Source organism: Bos javanicus, chromosome 8, assembly GCF_032452875.1.
Source record: "Bos javanicus breed banteng chromosome 8, ARS-OSU_banteng_1.0, whole genome shotgun sequence".
NCBI classification, from domain to species: Eukaryota; Metazoa; Chordata; class Mammalia; order Artiodactyla; family Bovidae; genus Bos; species Bos javanicus.
Window position 1 is genome coordinate 86495007 of NC_083875.1, and position 23577 is coordinate 86518583.

The window sequence follows — 23577 nt, forward strand, 5'->3', positions numbered from 1 at the left end:
TCAGTCGTGTCCGACTCTTTGTGACCCCATGGACTGTAGCCCACCAGGCTCCTCCATCCATGGGATTCTCCAGGCAAGAACACTGGAGTGGGTTGCCATTTCCTTCTCCAGGAGATCTTCCCGACCCAGGGATTGAACCCAGGTCTCCCGCATTGTGGCAGATGCTTTAACCTCTGAGCCACCAGGGAAGCCCTGAAGGATTGTATATGAAGCCCTCATTGGCTATGTGACCTGAAAACATACCTAGGAGAAGAAAGCACTGTTTTTCATCTCATAGTAACAGGATTGCAAACCTTAAACTTGAAATTAATTTAGTCTATTTATTTATCTTGGTGAATACATCTTGTAATGTGAAAGTGCTAGAAAGCACCTAACAGATTTTTATGTTTGGAGTTACTAAAGTTTAAAATGTCTGTTTTTTTCTTTTAAAGAATCCTCGCAAGGCTCGTGTAACTCGACGTTTCATTATAGTTGAAGGATTGTATATGAATACTGGAACTGTTTGCCCTCTTCCAGAATTGGTGAGCAACTATGTCTATTAATTATTTGAGAATTCAGACTATTTGGCAGTTATACCTTTTGTTTATGACCACTTTAAATGTATAACATCTACACTGCTTTGCTTAATAGATATCATAAGCACAATCTGATCATATTAGGGAAGTAGATTAACATAAATGCCAACCATGACATTTAAAGAGTAATCACGACTGAGTTTTTTAAAATCAACTTTATTGAAGTGTAATGGATACATAATAAAATACACTTACTTTAAGTGTGTGCTTTGATGTGTTCTGACAGGTGTACACCACTGTATCACCAGCACCACAGTCATGATATAGAACATTTCTGTCACTCCAGAGGATCCCTCAGGATCATTTCTTAAATGATTAATGATGTTGAGCCTCTTTTCTTGTGTTGGCTCGTTGTTGATCTTTGGAGAAATGTCTGTAGAAGCCTTTTGCCCAGTTTTAAATTGGATTGTCTTTTTTGTTAAGTTCTTTGTATATTCTGGATACTATACCCTTATCAGATAATGTGATTTGCAAATATTTTCTCTCATTCTGTAGATTGTCTTTCCATTTCTTTGATGGTGACCTATAATGCACAAAGGTCTTTAATTTTGGCACAGTCCAATTTATCTAACTTTTTGTTCTTAACTTGTCTTTGTATATTCTGTGAGAGAGGGGTTCAACTTCATTCTTTTGGATGTGATTATCTGTTTGTCCCTCTACCATTTGTTGAAGAAGCTATTATTTTCCCATTGAATGGTCTTGGCACCTTTGTCAGAATCATCTGACTGTAAATATATGGGTTCCTTTCTGGACTCTCAGTTCTATTCCATTTGTCTATCTAGCCTTATGTGAGTACCATGCTTAATTGCTTAATTCATGTAGCTTTGTGGTAAGCTTTGAAATCAAGACATGTGAGTTCTCCATATTTGTTCTTTTTCAAGATTCTTTTGGTTATTTGGAGTACCTTGAGATTCCATTTAAATGTTAAAATCAGCTTTTCTATTTCTGTAAAAAATGCCATTGAGATTTTTTTATAGGGGTTGTATTGAATATTTAGATTGCTCTTGGAAGTATTATGATCTTAATGATAGTTCAGTTCAGTTCAGTTGCTCAGTCATGTCTGACTCTTTGCGACCCCATGAATCGCAGCACGCCAGGCCTCCCTGTCCATCACCAACTCCCGGAGTTCACTCAGACTCACGTCCATCGAGTCAGTGATGCCATCCAGCCATTTCATCCTCTATCATCCCCTTCTCCTCCTGCCCCCAATCCCTCCCAGCATCAGAGTCTTTTCCAGTGAGTCAATACTTCGCATGAGGTGGCCAAAGTATTGGAGTTTCAGCTTTAGTATCATTCCTTCCAAAGAAATTCCAGGGCTGATCTCCTTCAGAATGGACTGGTTGGATCTCCTTGCAGTCCAAGGCACTCTCAAGAGTCTTCTCCAACACCACAGTTCAAAAGCATCAATTCTTCGGTGCTCAGCCTTCTTCACAGGCCAACTCTCACATCCATACATGACCACAGGAAAAACCATAGCCTTGACTAGAGGGACCTTTGTTGGCAAAGTAATGTCTCTGCTTTTGAATATGCTATCTAGGTTGGTCATAACTTTCCTTCCAAGGAGTAAGCGTCTTTTAATTTCATGGCTGCAGTCACCATCTGCAGTGATTGTGGAGCCCAAAAAATAAAGTCTGACACTGTTTCCACTGTTTCCCCATCTATTTCCCATGAAGTGATGGGACTAGATGCCATGATCTTCGTTTTCTGAATTTTGAGCTTTAAGCCAACTTTTTCACTCTCCTCTTTCACTTTCATCAAGAGGCTTTTTAGTTCCTCTTCACTTTCTACCATAAGGGTGGTGTCATCTGCATATCTGAGGTGATTGATATTTCTCCCGGCAATCTTGAGTCCAGCTTGTGTTTCTTCCAGCCCAGGGTTTCTCATGATGTACTCTGCATATAAGTTAAATAAACAGGGTGACAATATACAGCCTTGATGTACTCCTTTTCCTATTTGGAACCAGTCTGTTGTTCCATGTCCAGTTCTAACTGTTGCTTCCTGACCTGCATACAGATTTCTCAAGAAGCAGGTCAGGTGGTCTGGTATTCCCATCTCTTTCAGAATTTTCCACAGTTTATTGTGATCCACACGGTCAAAGGCTTTGAGTCTTTTCATTGATGAACAAGGAATGTGTTTCCATTTATTTTTGTTTTCTTCAATTTCTTTCATTACTGTTCGTGGTTTTTTTTTTTAATGTAAGGTCTTATCTCTTTGGTTAAATGTATCCCTAAGTATTTTATTCTTTTTGATGCTGTTATTGATGGGATTATTTTCTTAATTTCCTTTTTGAATTGTTCATTGCTGGTTACAAAAATACTATTGACTCTTGTGTATTGGTCTTGTACAGCTTTTGCTGAACTTGTTTATTAGCTGAAATACTATTTTTGTGGATCTTATTCTATATTTAGAATTATGTCATCTGTGGACAGAGATAGGTTTACTTCTTCTTTCCAATCTAGTTGTCTTCCTTTTCTTACCTTAATGCTCTGGCTAGAACTTCCAGTACAGTGTTGACTATAAGTGGCACGAGTGTGTATCCTTGTCTCATTCCTAATCTTTAAGGGGAATCTTTCAGGCCATCACCGTTGAATAGATTTTAGCTGTGGGTTTTCCATAAATGCCCTTAATCAAGTTGAGGAAGTTCCTCCTTTTTCTAATTTGTTGAGCGCTTTTCTCATACGAGATTTGGGTTTTGTCAGATGCTTTTTCTGCATCAGTTAAGTTAATCATGTAGTTTTCCTTCAGTCTATTAGTATGGTTTGTTACACTGATTTTCCTGTAGTAAACCACCATTGCATTTGACCATTAAAGTCTGAATCTGTGAGTCCATCAATTGAATAAGGATTTACAATTAAGAGTTTCATATCTTATTTTTAAATTTTTCCCTATTTATTGAGGAAATCTAGATACATCCAAAATGTTAATAAAAGAGATGATTTCTTATCCTCTCCTTCCTTTTGTGTCAAAGCCTGATAGGATAATGTGGGAGAAAGAGTGGGCCACAGAATACTAGAACTGTATATTACAGAAATGCATTAATAAAGCAGTGTTCATGGGCAGATATATAGCCAATGGAAAAAATATGAAGTGTAGAAACAGTAAGTATTGAATATGTAAAATTATAGGATACAAATTAGGGTTTGACAAAGGGATTCCTGTTTTGTTACACTTGTCTGTTTGTGTACCAGTACTGTAATAATATTATTAAACATTTTCTAAAACATAGTTTTTAGAAACTATTTCATTTGATAATATCTCATATTAATGGATAGGACACAGAGTCAGTGTTGAAAAAATGTAATTCACCCCAAATTGGTTTGTTCATTGTTAAGAAAATTTATCTAAAAGCCCAGTGGGGATCCCTTCCCAATTTGATATTGATTAGCATGATTATGGTTAAAAAAGAAATTATCAGAGACTCATGATACAAGAGTCTTATATATTTTTGTGCATTAGTTCTATAGTCTCAGTGGGAAAAGTCTTTTAGTAATTAAAATTTGATAATTAAAAGTATGATTGTGGCACAAGAGAAGATTACTTGAGTCATGGAAGGATTTATGACCCAACTTCTTGTGTCACATATATAAAAATTTAGTGGTTGATAATCACTATATTTTAATTCAGCTGTAAAACTGATCACATGCATATTGTAAAGGGGTAAATCAATTAGACATCAGAAGGAGAAAAAAAAAACAAAACTGTATACTTGTGTGTTTCCCAATGTATACACCCAAAAATTTATGAAATAATTAGAAGAATGTATAGATAAATATGCATCTAAACCATTGATGGGAAAGGACTTTCCTACAAGCCAGAAAGCAAAGGGGGAGGGGAAAAAAGATTAAAAAACCATACTAATGAAAACTTTTTCTGCATTAAAAAAATGAATCTAAACTGAAACATAGTGCCTCTGAGGAAAGAATGTATACAACATTTCCCTAGGAAGTTTTATGCATAATTAGACCAATATTTGACACATATATTACATGTCTGTACTTACAAGGCCTAAACAGTTCATTTTTAAAAAATTGGCATTGTGCTGTCTGTTTTGAGTTAAATTGAATCATTTTAGAGCATCCAGATTTCGTTATTTTCATTTTTTATGGCAGTTCTGATCTATGAAGAGAGTGTGTGTGTTAATCTCTCAGTCATTTGCAGCCTCATGAACTATAGTTTGCCAGGCTCCTCTGTCTATGAAATACTCTAGGTAAGAATACTGGAGTGGGTTGCCATGGCCTTCTCCAGGGAATCTTCCCAACCCAGGAATTGAACCCGGGTCTCCTGCATTACAGGCAGGTTCTTTACTGTCTGAGCCACCAGGGAAACCCGTGGGTATGTTTACTTATGTTCTGTTAACATGCTGCCAGTACCGAATTATCAAATACTAAACTTTTGCTCCTAGGACAAATACAGAGTTAGTTTTCTGCAGGCCTCTCATCACAACGTTTTCATCCATTGCTCAATACATAACCTTGTTTTATATGTGTTTGTATTAAAAGACGCCTTATTTAATATATATTGTTGATTTATTCACATTGAACTCATGGCTAGCAGTACTGTAACTCTGGCCTGAATGATACTTAGGTAAGACACACTTTTTTTCATAAGGCACATCATAGCCTTCTTGCACTTAGGAAAACTAGACAAGACTTCAGCACTGTGCTAAGGGTCCATTTTAAATAACAAAATCACCAACAAAATGTGAAAAATGTGGCAGTAAACAAGACGTGAAGAGGACACTTATTCACAGTATGAGCTGAAGCAGTAGCCTGTTAGCTCGCCTGGAAAGTGTGTTCCAGGTGACTCCCAGTTTTCACCACTCTGCAAGTGTGCCTTAAGTATTAATTTGGGGTCACAAATTTTAGCAAATTGGCAGTTTCACAAATATGAATCCACCAATAATGAGGATCAACTGTACGTTTTTTTCCTCTCCTTTTTATTTTAGGTTTAATTTTGTTCTTAACCATATGTTCTGTGCACTGCTAATTATCAGTATTTTAAAGTTGTGTTTATTTACCACATAGGTTAAGTTAAAATATAAATATAAAGCAAGAATCTTTCTGGAGGAAAGCCTTTCATTTGGAGTCCTGGGAGAGCATGGCCGAGGAGTCACGGAACATTTTGGAATCAGTGTAAGCTCTCCTTTTTTGGAACATTCCCTCATATAGTAACCATGCAGTTCCACCCTGCTGGGCAGGTTTCATGGATACAAGACAGTGCTCCTCATCAGTGTGCACTGGCAGCACTTCACTGAGTCCATGGAGGATGGCTCAGCCACACCAGAGGCCCCATTTTCCCTTGAAATCTATGAACTCAGAGTGGCTAATCATAGATTTGTGTTCTGTTTAAAAGGTAGCATTTGATCCCAGCTTTCAGTATCTCCTCTAGAAACAGTTAAATTTACCTTTTTTTTTTTCTTAAAATCAGTAAGAATTCCTCAAGTTGTCCTTAGAAAATATTTATTATAGCAGTGAAAAGATGTTCTTTCTAATATTTAAAATTGTATATTCTGTGTAGTATGTATATATGGGGATGATTTTAATATGTACAATATCAGAAACCCTTACCAATATGGTATTCACAGAAAAGCCCCACAAGGTCCCAGACAACTGGAGTATGTCATGTTTTTCTTTTGCTGAAGGAAAATAAGCTTCAGTTAGCCCCACCCTTGGTGGTGTGAGTGCCTAGATCTTCAGGAAGGAGGAGCAGCACGGGCCCATCTGCACAACTGGTCACCACTCACCGCTGCATAGCCTGCCCTCGCCCACCACTGTGTACTCTGTCCTCGCTCACCGCTGCTGTAGTCTGTCTTCATTCACCACTGCCATAGCCTGTCCTTGCCCTCCACTGTGTGGTCAAGTTAAAGAAGCTTTTCTCCAAATCTTGTGTATAAAAATTTTCACAACATGTTAAAAAGTTGAACTTATGCAACATAAAATCACCTTCAATTATATTTGCATCCCTCTACCCATACAGAACTAGAGAAAAATGTAAAGCAGAATGAATATCACAGAAACTTGACTGAAGCATGCTCCCCAGAGACAGACTGACATTTGGCAACTAAATGCCCTAAAGAATTTAAGAAAAATGGAAATGTAATTCAAGTAAAATTTACACTAGAGCAGCTTTTAAGACATGAAGATTTTAAAGAAGATAAAAGCACCATATAATTTCACTCTTCTGGTTTTCTGACTGCTCTTAGCAGTTGTCTCAGAGATATTATTTATAAGAGCTTAAGTACAGAATGTGTGGACTTTATTTGGATCCTGATTCATACAAATATCATGGAAAACAAGGTTTGTGAAACAGAGATACTTGAACCCTCAAAGTTTGACATATAAGAAATTTTGATAATGTTTTTGAAAGGGTACCCATCTTTTAGAAATGCTCGCTGAAATATTTATGGATGAAAACAAGTTAAGTCCGAAATTTGCTCCAAAGAAATGAAGAGGGCAGTAGGGGGCTGTTCATAGAACAGGATTGTCCATAAGTTGATAATTATTGAATCTGGTGGTAATTCTGTAATACTTTGATATATGTTTGGAATTTTTCATAAGGAAAGGATGAAGAAGAATAAGAGAGCACAGGTTTCCTTGTTGGATCTGTGGAACACTTAGAATAACACCATGTGTGATCTGACCAGTTATTATGGCCACCAGTGAGTAGTTACTGAATGGCTGTTGTGCACAGGATGGAACTTGGTGCCGGGGGCTGGAGCAGAACTTGAGGACCCAAGGAGTGCTGAGCCGTTGAAAAGGTGGTGGGTGTTCAGGAGCCCACTGGGCACATTAGGTTTATCCACTGCCCAAATTGGCTCATTTGTTCAAAGAACCTATTGCCTTCATGTTTGAATAAATTGATTTCGTTTTTGGAAAGGTGGAAAAGATGAATGTAGTACACATTCCAAAAATGCTCAAAAGATTCCTTTTTGTTTCTCTCAAGTACCTTCTATGGAGAAGGCCAGCTGAGACCACTGTTTTAGCAAGGAATGATCTTATCTTGTGCTTCTGAGTATGTTTAGTATCAAACAGCTTTAGATTTCATCTTTTATTCTCTGTGAATAAATCGTCAATGCATGACAAAATGCAAAAAAGTATGTATAAAATGAGACATTCAGAGGTGGGTTGTGAAGCAACAGTCCTTTTAACAATTGATTTTGTATGACTTATCCTTTATTTTCACAGAGGTGGTTTGAATCCAGATGTTGACATCATCACTGCTGAAATTTTGTCTCTAAGCTTGACATTGGCCTTTTTTTTTTCCCTTTTCTTTAAATTGAGAAGTAACTCCCACTGTTCCTCTTTTCTGGCAGATTGATGATATTGATCTTATCAGTGCCAACATGGAGAACTCACTGGCATCTATTGGGGGTTTCTGCTGTGGCAGGTCTTTCGTAATTGACCATCAGGTGGGTTCTTTTTAAAAACAAAGAGCAAAAACTGAAATTTACTGCTCCGTTTGAGTCACCCAAACATGTAACTGTTTTCGCAAAATTTCATTCTTAGTTTATCATACAGTTTTTATTTAGAAATAGATTTCTTAAAGAATCACTCAAAATATTTACATTTAGAAATTGTTTCCCTTTTTAAAAAAAGGTTTTGTTTTTGTTACATGATAACTTCTGTACATGCCTGGGTTTTACCACCTCAGCAGTTGTACACACTTTTTGGTAGGTGGTACGGAGATTTAGTGCCTTTAGATTTTTTTAGCCTCTCTGTCCCCGCCACCCCCCACCAAATATATGCTTTGTGACTTGTTTGTTTCTTTTCAGCGACTTTCTGGCCAGGGATACTGCTTTTCAGCTTCGTTACCTCCCCTGTTAGCTGCTGCTGCGATTGAGGCTCTCAACATCATGGAAGAGAATCCAGGTATAACCTTTAATCCCAGGAAATCAAAGATGTCACAGGTTATGTTAGCCATGCTCCTGGTTTGCTTTTTTGAGAAATTGGCTGGAGGGAATTATTTCCTAGACAAAGCTCTGGCTCAGAATTAGATTATCTGGCAACCTACGGGAAGGATGATGGTGAAGAAGTTGTCCCTGCCCCCAGGGTTTTGGTATAGAGCTTCTCTCGTTTCTGGAGATGAAGCCAGAGCCACAGCAGAGCTGGCTCCTTTGGTGGGCAAAGATGCCGGAAACAGGAGGGTTACCTCTGGGCCAGTCATGGTGATTTAGTTTATTTATTTATTTTTTTGAGAAATTTGCTGAAGTATGCTAATTTTTGGTACATATAATTTTATAGCTGTTGTCTGGTTGTCCCCTCCAGCCTTTGAACCATGAGTTGGTACCAAAGTCAAACTGGTTTACCAGCCATTAAAGCTTGCTTAATGGGCAGGTGATTCAATTTAAAATGTGATTCTAGGCTGTGATAACACCTCCTCACCAAGGGCTAAAACACAAATGCAAGAGCAGGTCTGGGTTTTGTAAAGTTTAAATTTTCTAAATTTCTAAAGTTTCAGTGTTGATTTTTTTAATTCAGAGAATCAGTAAAAGTGAACATTTCTCTGTGCATAGTCATATGCTTGCTTATCAGTAGCCTGCCACTCTCATCTCCTCCGATATTTCAGCTTGTGAAATTTCCTTAAAAGAAAGCAAAAGTATCAAGAAAGAGATCATAAACATTAACACAGTGTCTGTGTTTTCCCAAATTCTTTAGGGTCCAGAAATCAGATTTGTACCCTTTTATTCTTAGCTAGATAATTTATAGAATCTTGGTAAGAAAAAGAGCCTTTGTTTTGTTGTTGAAAACCTCCCGGATTTTGCTGAAAGTAGGGTGAGAAGGTGCCGGCTAGTATGTGCCAGAGATGAAAGTTGGGCGTCTTCAGAGGAGTTACCAGCTGTCTGTGTGTACTAGTAGGCAGAAGGATTTGCAGCATTTGAAAGGGATGAACTGGGCACTTCCTTGGTGGTCCAGTGGTTAAGACTCTGCGCTGCCACTGCAGGGGCATGGTTTCCATCCCTGGTTGGGGAATTAAGATTGTGCATGCCACATGGCATGGCCAAAAGGAAAATTAATTAATTAAAATAAATTGATGAACTGGGTCTTTAAAAACATTTTTAGATTAGTAATACCAAATTTTCCAAATGTACTATCAAATGTATTTGTTTCATTCAGGTATTTTTGCAGTGTTGAAGGAAAAATGCAAACGAATTCATAAAGCTTTACAAGGGTGAGTTACCTTTTCAACCATCTTGAAGTTTATCTTCACCACATTCAAACAACTCATGAAAAATTTTGAATGTCACGTCTTTGGTTTTGAGTGCATTTAATCGGCTGGGTCAATTTGACTAAATTGCAGCCAAGAAACCAAAAACACAGTTCATTCAAATTTCTTTTTGTGTGAATCCAAAACATCCATTTTGCCATTGTTTTAAAGAATCATAGCTTTGTTTTTCTAAAAATGATAATAAGTTCATTAGTAAAATAATTAAAGCAGGACAAAAGATAAAGATGAAAACTAACAAATAACAGAACATTTGACCACCAGAAATAACTGATAAACATTGGAGAATCTCTGCACATCTGTAGGGATACAAGGATGTATTAGATGACGGTGGGTTCATACTGTCCATGTTACTTTTTAGAAAATTATTCTTTTAAATTACTTAAACTAGTGAAAGTGAAGTGAACCTTATGTGTATTCTGTTTATTTTTGTTTATATTAACTATACAAGAGTAGTTCTTTAAAATTCCTTGAGAATTGAGGGGGAGAGGGGAATTAAGGCTGGTGACATCCTCAGGCTCTTATAGAAAATTATCTCACCTTGCCTGTGGTGTTTCTTTTTGCCTTTCCAAGCTGAAACCTGCCTTCTCAGTCATGGAAGTCCTATCCCTATTCCCAGATATGGAATCTAGAAACTTTTCTAAAAGAAAAAGACAGTTGATAAATAAGCAGGTCACAGATGTTCCAGTTACTATAGGGGCAGAAATAATTAAAGTCTGGATCTGACTTTATGATCATAGCAAAAGTTCTTGCATGATTTATGGTAGAGAGATATTGTTGTTATTGTTTCCAGTTACATTGGTTTATGAAATATTAATAAACCTGCTCAGCCCAGCACCACGGAGTCACTGTCAGCTCATGAACACATGCCTCAGATGCCCTTTATTCTGTCTAGCAGTGTTAATATGTTTAAGTCCAATCCTCCATTGTTCCCAGCTCTTTCACACTTCTCCTCTCTAAAATCCCTCACCCTTGTCTCACTGCACCCACTTTTAGCTGACAGCCCTGTCTCATGCTTTCACTTGGGAACTGCTTCATTTTCCCTCACAAACTTGTACACCTGCAGGTTTCCAAGCCAGCCTTCCCTCCTGTTACAGCCAGAGAAGTGTTCCTCCATCCATCATAGCTGTTCTTTCTTAAAACCGAGTGCCTTTGATTGTCTCCTCTCCTTTCTCTGCAGTCTCTCCCATTTCCTGAGTCATTTGATTAGCTCTGCCCTGTCTTAAATTTTTCTTTCCCATGACCCCACACTCTCTTGTAGCAACTAGCCCGTTGCTCTGCTTCTCTGTGTAGTCAGTCTTTTCCCCACTGTTTAGCCTTCTCTGCATCCTCACCTCTCATGTACACTTGAAACTACTGAAACCCACCTCTGCTCCTGCACCTTACCCAGCCATGTGCCTGTCACTCAAAGGCATGACTGTATTTTTTGATGTTAAAACATCCTTGTATTCCTGAGTAAACCCCTACTTGATTATAGTATGTTTTTCTTCACTGTTAAAATTTTGAATTTTTATATCCATATCTGTGATTTAAATGGGGCTACAATCTTTGGTTCCAACAGCCTTACGTAACCTAAGAATCAGTGAAATAATTTTTCCACTGTCTTGTATTATGGAGCTACTGTGTAAGACCAGGCTTGATGATTTATTTCTTCAGAGTTGAGCAAGACTCCTCTGTCAGACTCTGGAGTTGGGGCCTTTGGGTTGGGCATGTAGTCTATGATTATCTTTCCTGTGTCTGTATTATTTCCTCTTTTTATTTTCTGTTTCTGTAATTTTTCCTTTTTCCAGGATTTTTGCCCAGCACATTTTTTTTAAGTTTGATTTTGTTTTCTTTGATTGATCTTTTTTTCCCCTTATTTTCCTACCTTCCTGTTTCATTGAATTTTGATTTTATTCTTTTTTTTTTTTTTAGCTTTTTACATTTAGCTTATTGGTTTTATTATTTTCCAGTAAATGTCTTAAATATAAACATTTTCAAAGGCAGTATTTCCAACATTCAGTTCTAAATAATTTTCTAAATCTCTTCTGATCAGAGATTTGCTGCTGTCATCTCTGAGGCTGCATTTGGGAGAGGAAGTCAATGGCCTATGCTAGTTTGAGTCCTTGCTGGAATCTTGAAGTCCTTAAATTCCGACAGATAATTATTCATGCCCAGTGCTCTCCCCACAGTAAGCACATGATAGAGACCATGTCTGAATTGTTGACTGTCCTGTCCATGGGACTTAGATCAATGCTTAGGATTTCCATTTGGTAAAAAAAAAATGGTAGATAATAAGGTCTTCAAAAAGATTTTTTAAGTATGCTGCTGCTGCTGCTAAATTACTTCATTTGTGTCCGACTCTGTGTGACCCCATAGACGGCAGCCACCAGGCTCCCCCGTCCCTGGGATTCTCCAGGCAAGAACACGAGTGGGTTGCCATTTCCTTCTCCAATGCATGAAAGTGAAAAGTGAAAGTGAAGTTGCTCAGTCGTGTCCAACTCTTAGTGACCCCATGGACTGCAGCCCACCAGGCTCCTCCATTCATGGGATTTTCCAGGCAAAGTACTGGAGTGGGGTGCCATTGCCTTCTCCGTTCAGGCTCTGAAACACAGCTTCTAAGTTTCTGAACTCGAGTTATAACTATGTCCATTGGTTTTAGTTAAACTTTAACGCATCAGTATCCAGGCAGCCAGAAAGAGGCCATTTTGTTTCATTCCTCTCCCACCAGCTTGCTCCACCCAACATGTGAAATGAGCCCATTTGATCAAATAGGAAGCTTGATTGGGCTTTTAGGTGCCTTGTTATTAACAAGGAAAATCCAGGCCATTTTATTCATAGGAAATGCTATTTGGAAAGTAATATATTTAGTTCTCTCTGAGAGTATATGACCTAAAATAATTGATGTTTCTTTGTATACAGTTTAACACATTCAAAATTCACCTAGGAAATGGGTTTTGAAAGCATATTACTTCGTTTCTACATTAGTAAACAACTGATCTATAAGGTTTCCCAGTATTCTAGAAGTCCTAGAGTCTAAGGTTCCATTCAAATCTGCAGCCTGGTTTATTGAGAGATCCTAGCATGATGTATTCGGAGAAGGCGATGGCACCCCACTCCAGTACTCTTGCCTGGAAAATCCCATGGAGGGAGGAGCCTGGTGGGCTGCAGTCCATGGGGTCTCTCAGAGTCGGACACGACTGAGCGACTTCGCTTTCACTTTTCACTTTCATGCATTGGAGAAGGAGATGGCAACCCACTCTAGTGTTCTTGCCTGGAGAATCCCAGGGACGGGGGAGCCTGGTGGGCTGCCGTCTCTGGGGTTGCATAGAGTCGAACACAACTGAAGCGACTTAGCAGCAGCAGCATGGTGTATTACATGTAAAGAGAGTAGGCATAAATTAATGATGTTCAAGGCTGGCTTGAAAAGCAGGTGATCTTAGCCTCCCCACCTCACGTGCTATTTGGCACAAGTAGTCATTCAGGAAAAGCGTGGTGAGTTCTAAAAATATTTGAGGAATTGAGTATGCTACCAAGTACTTTTTGTATTCATTTTACTCTAAGGGAAAAGCAAATCTTTCCAAGTAAAGCACACTAAATGAAAGCAATCTAAAATGTTTGGCCCAGTTTCGAATAGACATGTATTACGGTTTCTGTCCCCCGAGATAGGTCAAAAATCATACCATTCCTGACTAAGTACTATGGCCTGCAGTTCTCATAACATCTATAATATGTGAAAATATAGACTTTCACCTCTAAAGAAATCTCTCTTTCTCCTTGAGAAAGAGCAGGTTTCTGTACTGTTAATCCTAAGAAAGAAGAAGGTAATTGTAATTCAAGTAACACATGCACACAAGCAGGCAGCTTTACAACCTGAACGTTGCTGGTGGTCAGAGTATAAAATTTCAGTGTCAGAAGCCATTCCTGTAATTTGTGAAAAACAAGACACAAACTAAAGATAGAAAATAAGGAAGCAACATTATCAACTATAATAAGTTGTCCATGAAGAAAACAAAATAATAGAAACTGAAGGTGCTTTCCTGGAGTGGGTGATGAGGGAGGCCCTCAGGGGAGTGGCAGTGGGCCGGGACCAGGCGTGCCTGGCACCAGCAGGAGGACAGGAGAGAAGAGATGAGGAGAGGAAGCTGTAAGCCCGGGGCCCACGACCCGCGTGGGACCTGTGAGGGCCCCACTGAGGCAGGGCGGTCCCAGCCAAGCGGGGTGAGGCGTGCAGACCACCTGGTGGGAGGCTGGAGACGATGTCTGTGTTCTCTGTGAAATGTGAACCCAGGGGGACCCTCCAGCCAGTGAACCGTCTTCCCAGCCGTGCTGCAGGGTGTCCTAGACCGGGAAGCACTGCCCAGAGCATGTATTTTTACCTTGCTTTGTCAGATCTAGAATCCCATCACATGGTGTTTCCCATGAAAGTTCCAAGTTTCTGTCAATTCATTAATGCAGGCTTCATATGATTATTAATACGTGAGGAACCTGAGCTTGAGGAGGACACGGAAACCCACTCCAGTATTCTTGCCTGGAGAATCCCCATGGACAGAGGAACCTGGCAGACTACAGTTCATGGGGACACACAGAGTTGAACTTGACTGAGCAACTAAGCACAAGCACAGCCTGAGCTTGGAAGGGGAATTATGCGTCTGTATGTTTCCCTTTCAGCATTCCTGGACTAAAAGTAGTGGGGGAGTCTATTTCTCCAGCATTGCACCTCCAACTGGAAGAGACCACTGGGTGTCGAGAAAGAGATGTTAAACTGCTTCAGGAAATAGTAACTCAAGTGAGTATCCAGTTATTAGGTGAATACATACATACTTGCGAATGAAAACAGACTCACTCTGCTTCCTTGTCCTGCTTGTCCTGACAGTTCCTTTCTGAGGCTCCTGCCCTGAATCTGTGCTGCCAGGCGTCAGGGTAATAGTAATGTTTCTCCACACATTATTTGTGTCATGGGATGTGGGCCTTGTCTAGGTGCCAGAGTGTCCGTTCTGATCAGACTCACCTCTGTCCTCTTCTCATTCATGGCAACAGCTAGTCTTACTGCTGCTTTGTTCCAGAGGGAGACTCAGAAGAGGGCATGTGAATCAGTTGACTCCATACTGTACTTAACATAGCTTATCTTCGTAACTAAAAGAAAAAGTGAGTCTGTGGACAGTTCACAGATCCCAAAGTAGTATCTGTGGGCCTGATCGATACTGGCTGTCTCTGGGAAATCATCTTGAGAGTCGCATGAGGAGAGAACAGGCTCTGGAGCAGGGAAGAGAATACTCTGTGAAAGCTGCATCTGTAAGAAGGAAGAGGCAGTTCTTACAGTGTTTTTGCATCATCACAGCTTCCACCTTAAAAGCCTTTGTTCCTCTTTGTCTTTTCTTTTCCGTATTTGATAGAGAAAAGAAAATTATGACACAGTAGCTCTTTTTTAAGCTTTGTAGAACTGAGAGGAGGTTCTGCCAAGTTTTTGTTGAGTTGCTTGACAAAACAACTGTTTTTACAAACTGAGCTATGGTTTATAATGTTTCTTAACTAGCCAGGAAGCAGAGCCAGTCCAGATGTTTGCAGAAGGAGTTAACTTTTCCAAGTACACTTCCAGAATGTAGAATTAGCAAACGTCACTGCCTGCCGTTGTTTTCTATCTTTTCCTAGCAGAGGAAAACCTGCCTTCACAGCTGACAGAGTGGCTCCTCTTCAGGCCAATGGCTGCCACAGGCTGGCTGTGTTTGTTCTCTCTTTTATAGCACGTCTTGTTCTGATTGGGTCTTGTTGTTGTTTAAATACAATTCACCTGTAAAATTCACCCTTTAAAGTATCCTGTTGAGGGTTTTTATCTTCACAGGGTTGTGCAGGCTCTGATTTGAAAACATTTCATCACCGCAAAGAGAAACTGTTATAAATCATTACCCTTGTCTGACTTTATGCTTTTTTTATTTTGATATCATTAATTTTTTAAAATTGTTGACAGATGGCTAATGTATCGGAAAACTGTTCAAAAAACGTGTGATACCAGACTTCTCTGTGCCTGGTAGCACCGTGCCCAAGTGTGCACATGGGAATCAGAGGTGTCGCTGGCATTTGAAGTGTTAGTTGCTCAGGTGTGTCCGACTCTCTGTGACCCCACGGACTGTGGCCCGCCAGGCTCTTCTGTCCATGGTATTCTCCAGGCAAAAATGCTGGAGTGGGTTGCCATTTCCCTGTGAGCAATTTCTTTCTGAAGTGATTCTGCTGGCATTATTAAATCCAGCTCTTGGTTAGCCTGTAGGGCTTTGCTGGTCCTGTTTGCCCTTGTCCTAACTCTGCTTTCCCTAAAACGGTAATCCCTAGTTACCTATGGCTATTTGAATTAAGTCGGACTCAGAGCTCAGTGTCACAGTTGCGCTAGCCATGTCTCAGTGACGGAAAGCCACATGGGTCCCTGACTGCCCATGAACGGTGCAGAGTAAACACCTCCCTCATTGCAGGAGGCTCTGTAGAACAGTGTTGCTCAGGATGATTTTGTAGTTATTTTGTCTTGATAGTTATAATTGGAAAAATGAATTAAAACTTCTATTGAGGGTGACATTTCAGTGTACCTTCCTGTTTTAATGACCAGTGTCTGTGGTCTGGGCTTTCCAGGTGGCGTTAGTGGTAAAGAACCCGCTTGCCAGCAGGAGGCAAGAGACGTGGTTTGGATCCCTAGGTAGAGAAGGTCCCCTGGAGGAGGGCACAGCAACCCACTTCAGGATTCTTGCCTGGAGAATCCCATGGACAGAGGAGCCTGGCGGGCTACAGTCTGTAGGGTCGCACAGAGTCAGACACGACTGAAGCAGCTTAGCACCCACACGCATCTTCAGTTGGGGTCACAGGTATACTCCTTTTCCATACAGTGCATGGACAGAGGCATCGCATTGACTCAGGCACGCTACTTGGAGAAAGAAGAAAAGTACCTCCCCCCTCCGAGGTTAGTAGACTTTAAAATATGACCTGAGGCATCATTTTGTTTACTACTTTAAGCTCTTTTGAAATATATTATGTTTTGAAATTTTTTGAAAGATCATCATAGGATAAGGAAGAATATGTATCATTAAAAAAATAGTATATCACCTGTTGTTCTTAAACTAGATGTTTTCCCATTTTTAACTGAAAATCCCTCAGGACTCTAGTAAATGAAACATCTGTGATCTCGAGACTGAACTGGGACAGCCCAGGTTCCCACCGGTGACGACCTGCCACTGTGCTGTGGCAGCCGTTTCTGCCACGCGGACAGTCCTGCAGGGAAGGGCACGGTCTGGTTGGTGGTGTCATCTCACCTCTGGCCCAAGCACTGTGTGTGATACTTAATCTGACAAACATTTATTAAACTCCTAAGGAAAAACAAAGCATCAGTGGGGAAAATCGAGAGAGGGTTGAGCAGCCCTCCAGGGAAAGTACCTTGACTCATGATTTAAAATCAGTGTTCATTGAATGAGGAGGAAGGTGGGAAGGGGGTTCAGGATGGGGAACATATGTACACCCATGGCTGATTCATGTCAGTGTATGGCAAAACCACTATAATACTGTGAAGTAATTAGCCTCCAATTAAAATAAATTAATTTTTAAAACTAAATAAAATCAGTGTTCATTGAACAAAACATCCTTATTCTGCCCTTAAGCCTTTACAGGGTAGTCCAAGGAGGTAGATACCCAGAACATCGAGTGTTCAAGGTCATGACACAGGTCACAGAGGAGGAGGATATGGTTAATTCTAGCCTGGGAGGGACTCAGGCTTCCGAGAGCAGGTGATGCATAAGTTAAACCAGGAAAATTGATTGTATCAGACAAGCTGGGGTGGGCATGAGGCCTTCCAGCAGGGAATGCAGGGTTATGGAGGTCTACAGGTGCATCAGGGGAGCCCAGAGCACAGGTTTGAGAGGAACCATTGAGAGGGAGCCTGGGAAAGACCCAGAAGAGCACATGGAGTTAGAGCACCATGCAGACATGGAGCACCAGGCTGGGTTCTGGAAAGCTGTTCTGGCAGCAGCTGGAACGCACCCTGAAGATCCTGCTCTCTCTTCTAATCATACCATCCCGAGTTATGAGCCTGTGTTACATGAGGACAGGGGCCACCCTAATTTTGTGCCCTCGGGACTCCAAGCCCAGCCCACCTCAGCCCATATGTGTCCAGTGGCTGATGCAGATATTTGCAGAGCAGAATAAGAGGCACAGAGGTAGTGTTGAGCTGTCAGGCTGATGTTTCTTTTCTTTAGTTTCTTGAAAACTTGAAAACCTTTGCCTTGCATCAAAATATTGTAGAACTCTGTATGACTTACTGCATTAAAATTGTGAACACCACAGACTCATTAATTTGAGAAATGTTGACTTCCTGCTTTGAACCTGGTCCTGCTTGCAGTGGTAGGCTTACAGCATAGAGTTTCCTGTCGGCTCTGGCAGAGCCCCACTGCAGGGTTACCTTGACCAGATCACTGGTAGTCCAGGGAGGAACAGTCACTCCTGTAAGTGGCAGTCAGTACTTGAGGTTCGCAGGACACAAGGTCCCTGCCACGACTGCTCAGGCCTGGCGGGGCAGTGAGAAAGCGGCTGTGGACTGTAGGCCGTGTTCCAGTAGAAGAGCTTTACGCACAAAAACAGATGGCCGCTGACCCTTTGTGTAGACTCTCATTGGACTGTCTTGTGTGTCCCTGTGTTTTCTCAGCATTAGGGTTGTGGTCACAGTGGAACAAACAGAAGAGGACCTGGAGAAAGCTGCGTCCACGATCAGCGAGGTGGCCCAGACCGTGCTGCTTTAGTCTGGGATCTGGTGGCCACTCCACGCGCCACGCTCAGGCCTCAGAATCATGGCCGAGCGAGCAGAGGGTGCCTTGCAGTTACCCGATAAGGTGTCTCTAGACGGTGTGGATGTCAACGTGTTGTGTGACCATGAGATGGATCCTGGTGACTTTTTAAAGGAAAACATCCGAAAACCCAAAATCTAATTTTTTTTTTTAAAGGAAAAACTAATGACAGCGTCTAACTGATACTTAAATTGTGCTATTTAGTACTATTTGTCTAAATAATTAGACAAAATTGTCTACACCGGTAAAGCTTAGAGGCACTTCAGCATATATGATACAAAATGTACTGAAGATCTAATCCAACCACATGTTTTTCAGTCTTTGTCATGTGAAGCTCAGTGGTGGCTGATATATAAAGGAACACTTTTGTGTAATTATTATAAACTTTTCATTATATTTGAATCCAAGAATTTTTATATACACTATGATGTTGCACCATTTCTAACACTGAATCTTAGCATCCCTAACCAGAGAACAGTCATTATACTTCCTAAGTGAGCAATAATTTACATCAAATACTATTTTATTTCAGTATAATTGACCTTTCCATTTATTCTTTGTTGATTTCTAATCTGTTTTCTGAAGAGGGTTACTGTGATCATCCCAAAATGGAAATCATGTCCTTGATATTTTAGAATATCTTGAATGTATTCTTTTCTGTATAGTGGGTTTGCCTAGGGACATATAACCATGGGGCTTTTCTAAGCTAAAGAAAATGAGACCTTTATTTCTTTTCAGCTTAATGAATTCCAGATATCTGAAAAAGATGTGAAAGCACTGAAAATACAATTTTTAATCTGTGCTTTAGCAGTTTTTTTCTTTAGCAGACCAAGTGGGTGATATGAATGTTTGTGATATGTGCCACCAGGCAGTACACAGACATTACATTATTATTCCATCTCTTGTTAAAGGGGAAAGAATAAAATTATATTGAAAATATCATTTTTATAGTATATGTTCATATTAACAAATGGTCCTCAACATCTTTTTAGATAACATATATTTTTTAATGTTTGGTTTCTATTTTGCTTGAGGTATTTTGTACATATGTGCCTTGTGATTGCTGCTGCTTTAAAAGATACAGTACTCTGGGGGATGAATCTGTTCTGTTTTGTTTTTTAATTAAATAAACCTACACTCCTGATAATCAAGTCTATTTGTATATGTAATATATTCAACAGAATGGTCTCTTAATTTTAAATTCTGCAGACCTAGGGTGGTAGTCTGTGTGTGTGAGTGTGTGTGTATGTTACGGGGGTGTTTAATTCCTTAATGCCTTTCTTCAATATATAGTATCAGAAATTTCATTGGTTCATACTGATTTAAGCCTTGGCCCCATATGACTACAAAAATACAAGGCCTGTTCTTTTTATAAGCAGAGTAAGATGGTAACCTTTCAAAGTCAAAATTGCAATATCTAGATTTTTATTGCTACTTTTAAAAAATGATTGGAAGTTCCTGGAAAAAAATGATGGAGCAGCACATATTATTTAACTTCAATCCTTGAAACACATCAATGTGAACCAAAAACAAAGCCTAAATTAAAACTGTAGAGTGACCACAATCCAGTAATACACACCACAAAAAAATACCTATTAGAAACAAAAAAATTGTATAAAACAAGTGAAACGTTGAGAAACAATATCTCAAGTCTAAAGCAGGATGCACATTGCTGTTTTAGAGACAGTGAGAGGTTCTGAAGTGCTCTGTCAGTTGTCCTCTGTTTAGAAAGGCAGTGACTAGGTGAGCAGCATGGAAAGCTTTGGAGCAGATTCCCACTCAGCGGGTGCCCCCAGGGGAGGAAGAAGCCGCACACGACTGCTCCCTTTTTGTTGTCTATAGGAGACGCCAGCTCAGGAAAAGTGGGACTTTTAGTCAGGTTAGGAAAAATGGACCATAGGCCTAAATACAAAGATAAAACTACAAAACTTCTAAGAGAAAGCAGAGAAGGAAATATTTCAAATCTTTGGTTAGGCAAACATAGATATAATACCAAAAGCCATAAGCCATATAAGCCATAAAAGAAAAAAATAGGTAAATATAGGCTTCATTAATTTTTTTTTGTTTAATTTGTTCTTCAGAGGACAGCTTGAAAGACATGAAATAAGCCACAGATTGTGAGAAAATATTTGCCAGTCATAGAAAAGATATGTATCCATAAAGAATGTAAAGAGCACAACTCCAAAATAAGAAATGAAAAAGTATGATTTTAGAATGGTGAAAGACTGGACATTTCACCAAGAGAGACATTCAAATATCTAAACTCATGAAAACGTACTTGATCTGATTTGTCATCAGAGGAGTGCAAATTACAACTACCACGAGTACCATTACAGGCTCACTAGAATGACTGTAATCAAAAAGATAGATAATACCAAACATCATCAAGATATGGAAAAATTGGACACCCCATGCATAGCTGGTGGAAAGGCAAAATGGTACAACTATTTTGGAAAACACTTTGGCGGCTTCTTCAGTTTAACATAAATTTGCCATGCGTGTGTGCATGCTCAGTCGCTTCGGTCATGTCCAACTCTTTCTGACCCTATGAACTGTAGCCTGCCAGGTTCCTCTGTTCATTCATTCTCCAGGCAAGAATACTGGACGCGTAGCCGTTCCCTCCTCCAGGGGATCTTCCCAACCTAGGGATCAAAGCTGCATCTCTTACATCTTCTGCATTGGCAGGCAGGTTTTTCTTTTACACTGGCACCACCTGGGAAGTGCTATTCATAATGGCCGTAAATCAATCCAAATGTCTGCCAGCTGATGATTGAATAAATAAACAGAAAGTGGTATATTCATAAAATGGAATACAAGTTAGCAATAAAAAGTCAAAAAATTTTTTTGAAAAAAACAGATGAAAATGACCATGAAATTATGTAATTCTATGCATATTCAATGTCCATAGAAAGCTGATATAAAAAGTTAGTGGTTGTCTGCAACTGGGGGTGAGGTTGAGATTGACTGATGAAAACTTATCAGCACAGGGGACCTTTGCAGGAGATGTTCTAAAATAGGATTGTGGTGATGGATGCACAACTCTGAATATACTAGAAAGCATTGAATCAAGGAGATCAAACCAGTCAATACTAAAGTAAATCAATCCTGAATATTCATAGGAAGGACTGTTGCTGAAACTCCAATACTTTAGCCACCTGATGCGAAGCCAACTCATTGGAAAACACCCTGATGCTGGGAAAGGTTGAGGGCAGGAGAAGTGGGCAACAGAGAATGAGATGGCTTGGTGGCATCACTAATTGAAGGGACATGAGTTTGAGCAAACTCCGGGAGTTAGTGAAGGACAGGAAAGCCTGGCGTTCTGCAGTCCATGGGGTCACAAAGAGTCGGACACAACCTAGCGACTGAACAACAGCAATACTGAATCAAGTATAAATCTGTGATAATGAATGTAATTACTAATCAATTGACTCTTCCAGTCATTTCAGCAAATGTGTTCTTATCTGTGTTGTCCCTGATGAACATCTGGAAGTCCACGACATGGATGGGGTGGCAGGTCTCAGCAGCAGAGGACAGTATGCCAAAATAGAACAGGAAGCCTCTCAAGGCTAATTTGAAAGCAGAAGAGGGTCTGGTCCTAGCTTATCTGCTCAGTAGCCATGAGTCTTTGGACAGGACCCTCCTCCTCACTGAACAAGTTCTTTATGAAATAGAGTTGGGCTGATGGACTATATTTGAATTATCTTAAATCCTCCTGCTGTCACAGTGTTTCCCAAGCCAAGCTGGAAAATTCTCTTTGGCTCCAGAGAGATCTCTGTCACTGAGAAAGAACTACCTGTGCACACTTTCCCACAGGGAATGTGACACACCAATCAGTATCCTATTTTGATGAAAATTCACAAGCCAGAAAACTTCGAAGATTGGGTTCCATTCCCCTGATTGTTGCTATTTACCCTCTGAGTGATTCTGTCCCCCCAGATCCCAAGCCATCTCTCCCCTGCTTAATAGCATCCAAGAATTTCCCTGGAGGCACTCCCCATGCTGTGCATCACCTCAGGCCCCGTTTTCCTCTCACATTTATTCCACAGACTGCAACATCCGAGGAGGCCAAGGGTTCCACGCACAGTGCAGAGGGTGCCCCAGAGTCTGGACACCTAGAAGGGCCAACATCACTGCCTGCCGCCCATGTGAGCCCGGACAGTGACCTAAACGGACTGCGCCTTGTTTCTCCGTCTGTAAAATGAGAGTAACTGTGCTGCAGCCCGTAGAGCCATTGTGAGAATTGGATACGACGATACATGCAAATACTTTAAAGTGCACTTGATGTGTACTGAGTACAAAATATATGTTGTTAGGAATGATAATAATGATACAAGTTGGCAAAAAGTTTGCCTATCTTCCCGCTTACATGTTCCAGTAGGAAGTCATTCCAGAAGGACTTGGGACTCACATAACATCCAGGTCTGTGATTTTTTTTTCCTGCAACTGGTTTACAGAAGCCACTCCAAATATTGAAGATTTCCAAGAAAGGTATTTCTGCTTCCTTAATTCACATACATGGCTTAGAACCAGCTTCCTACACGTTCTGTTGAGAATCCAGATCTGGCAGTCAGTTCCAGGCCCACCCCTCATCTCCCACACAGGGACTGATAGAAACCTGAGAAAGTGCCCCACCCATCCTGGCGACTAGAGCTGAAGAGAGAAACCCTCTGTTCAAATTCCCAGTGCATTTCTTCAGTCACTGATGGCACCAAAAGTGAAAGGTGGATAAAGTATGGTATGCTGTTTGGTTTCCCAGCTCCTCCCAGATAAGAAAGACTTGTATTTGCAGCTCAGCCCTTCCTCAGCTCACAAGCCCAGAACTAGTAAGTGAAATCTGGAGGCCAGGCCTCCTAGTAGGCTGCCTCATGCAGGCAGGCCTGAGTCCTCCACCGGGATGATCAGAGATGTCTCTGAGTATCCTGACACTGCTGCTGCTGAGCTGAGCTGAGTTAGGACAGCTCCAGGGCCTCAGACCTGCAGGTGATACA

The 23577-nt window shown here is 40.4% G+C and overlaps 1 protein-coding gene across 2 annotated transcripts in view; it reads left to right on the forward strand.

Moving 5' to 3' along the window:
* SPTLC1 (serine palmitoyltransferase long chain base subunit 1) overlaps positions 1-19740 on the forward strand; it is a 66127-nt gene extending 46387 nt beyond the window's left edge. Inside the window, exons 8-15 of one of the 2 annotated variants that reach the window (XM_061426273.1) lie at positions 432-521; positions 5600-5707; positions 7888-7983; positions 8347-8443; positions 9689-9743; positions 14448-14565; positions 16646-16719; positions 18451-19740. In XM_061426273.1, the coding sequence (XP_061282257.1) occupies positions 432-521; positions 5600-5707; positions 7888-7983; positions 8347-8443; positions 9689-9743; positions 14448-14565; positions 16646-16719; positions 18451-18544 (732 nt within the window). In that variant the 3' untranslated portion in view covers positions 18545-19740. Of the gene's footprint in view, positions 1-431; positions 522-5599; positions 5708-7887; positions 7984-8346; positions 8444-9688; positions 9744-14447; positions 14566-16645; positions 16720-18450 lie in introns of those variants that run through there. The other variant, XM_061426274.1, reaches the window with a different exon arrangement.
* The last annotated feature ends 3837 nt before the right edge of the window (positions 19741-23577 follow it).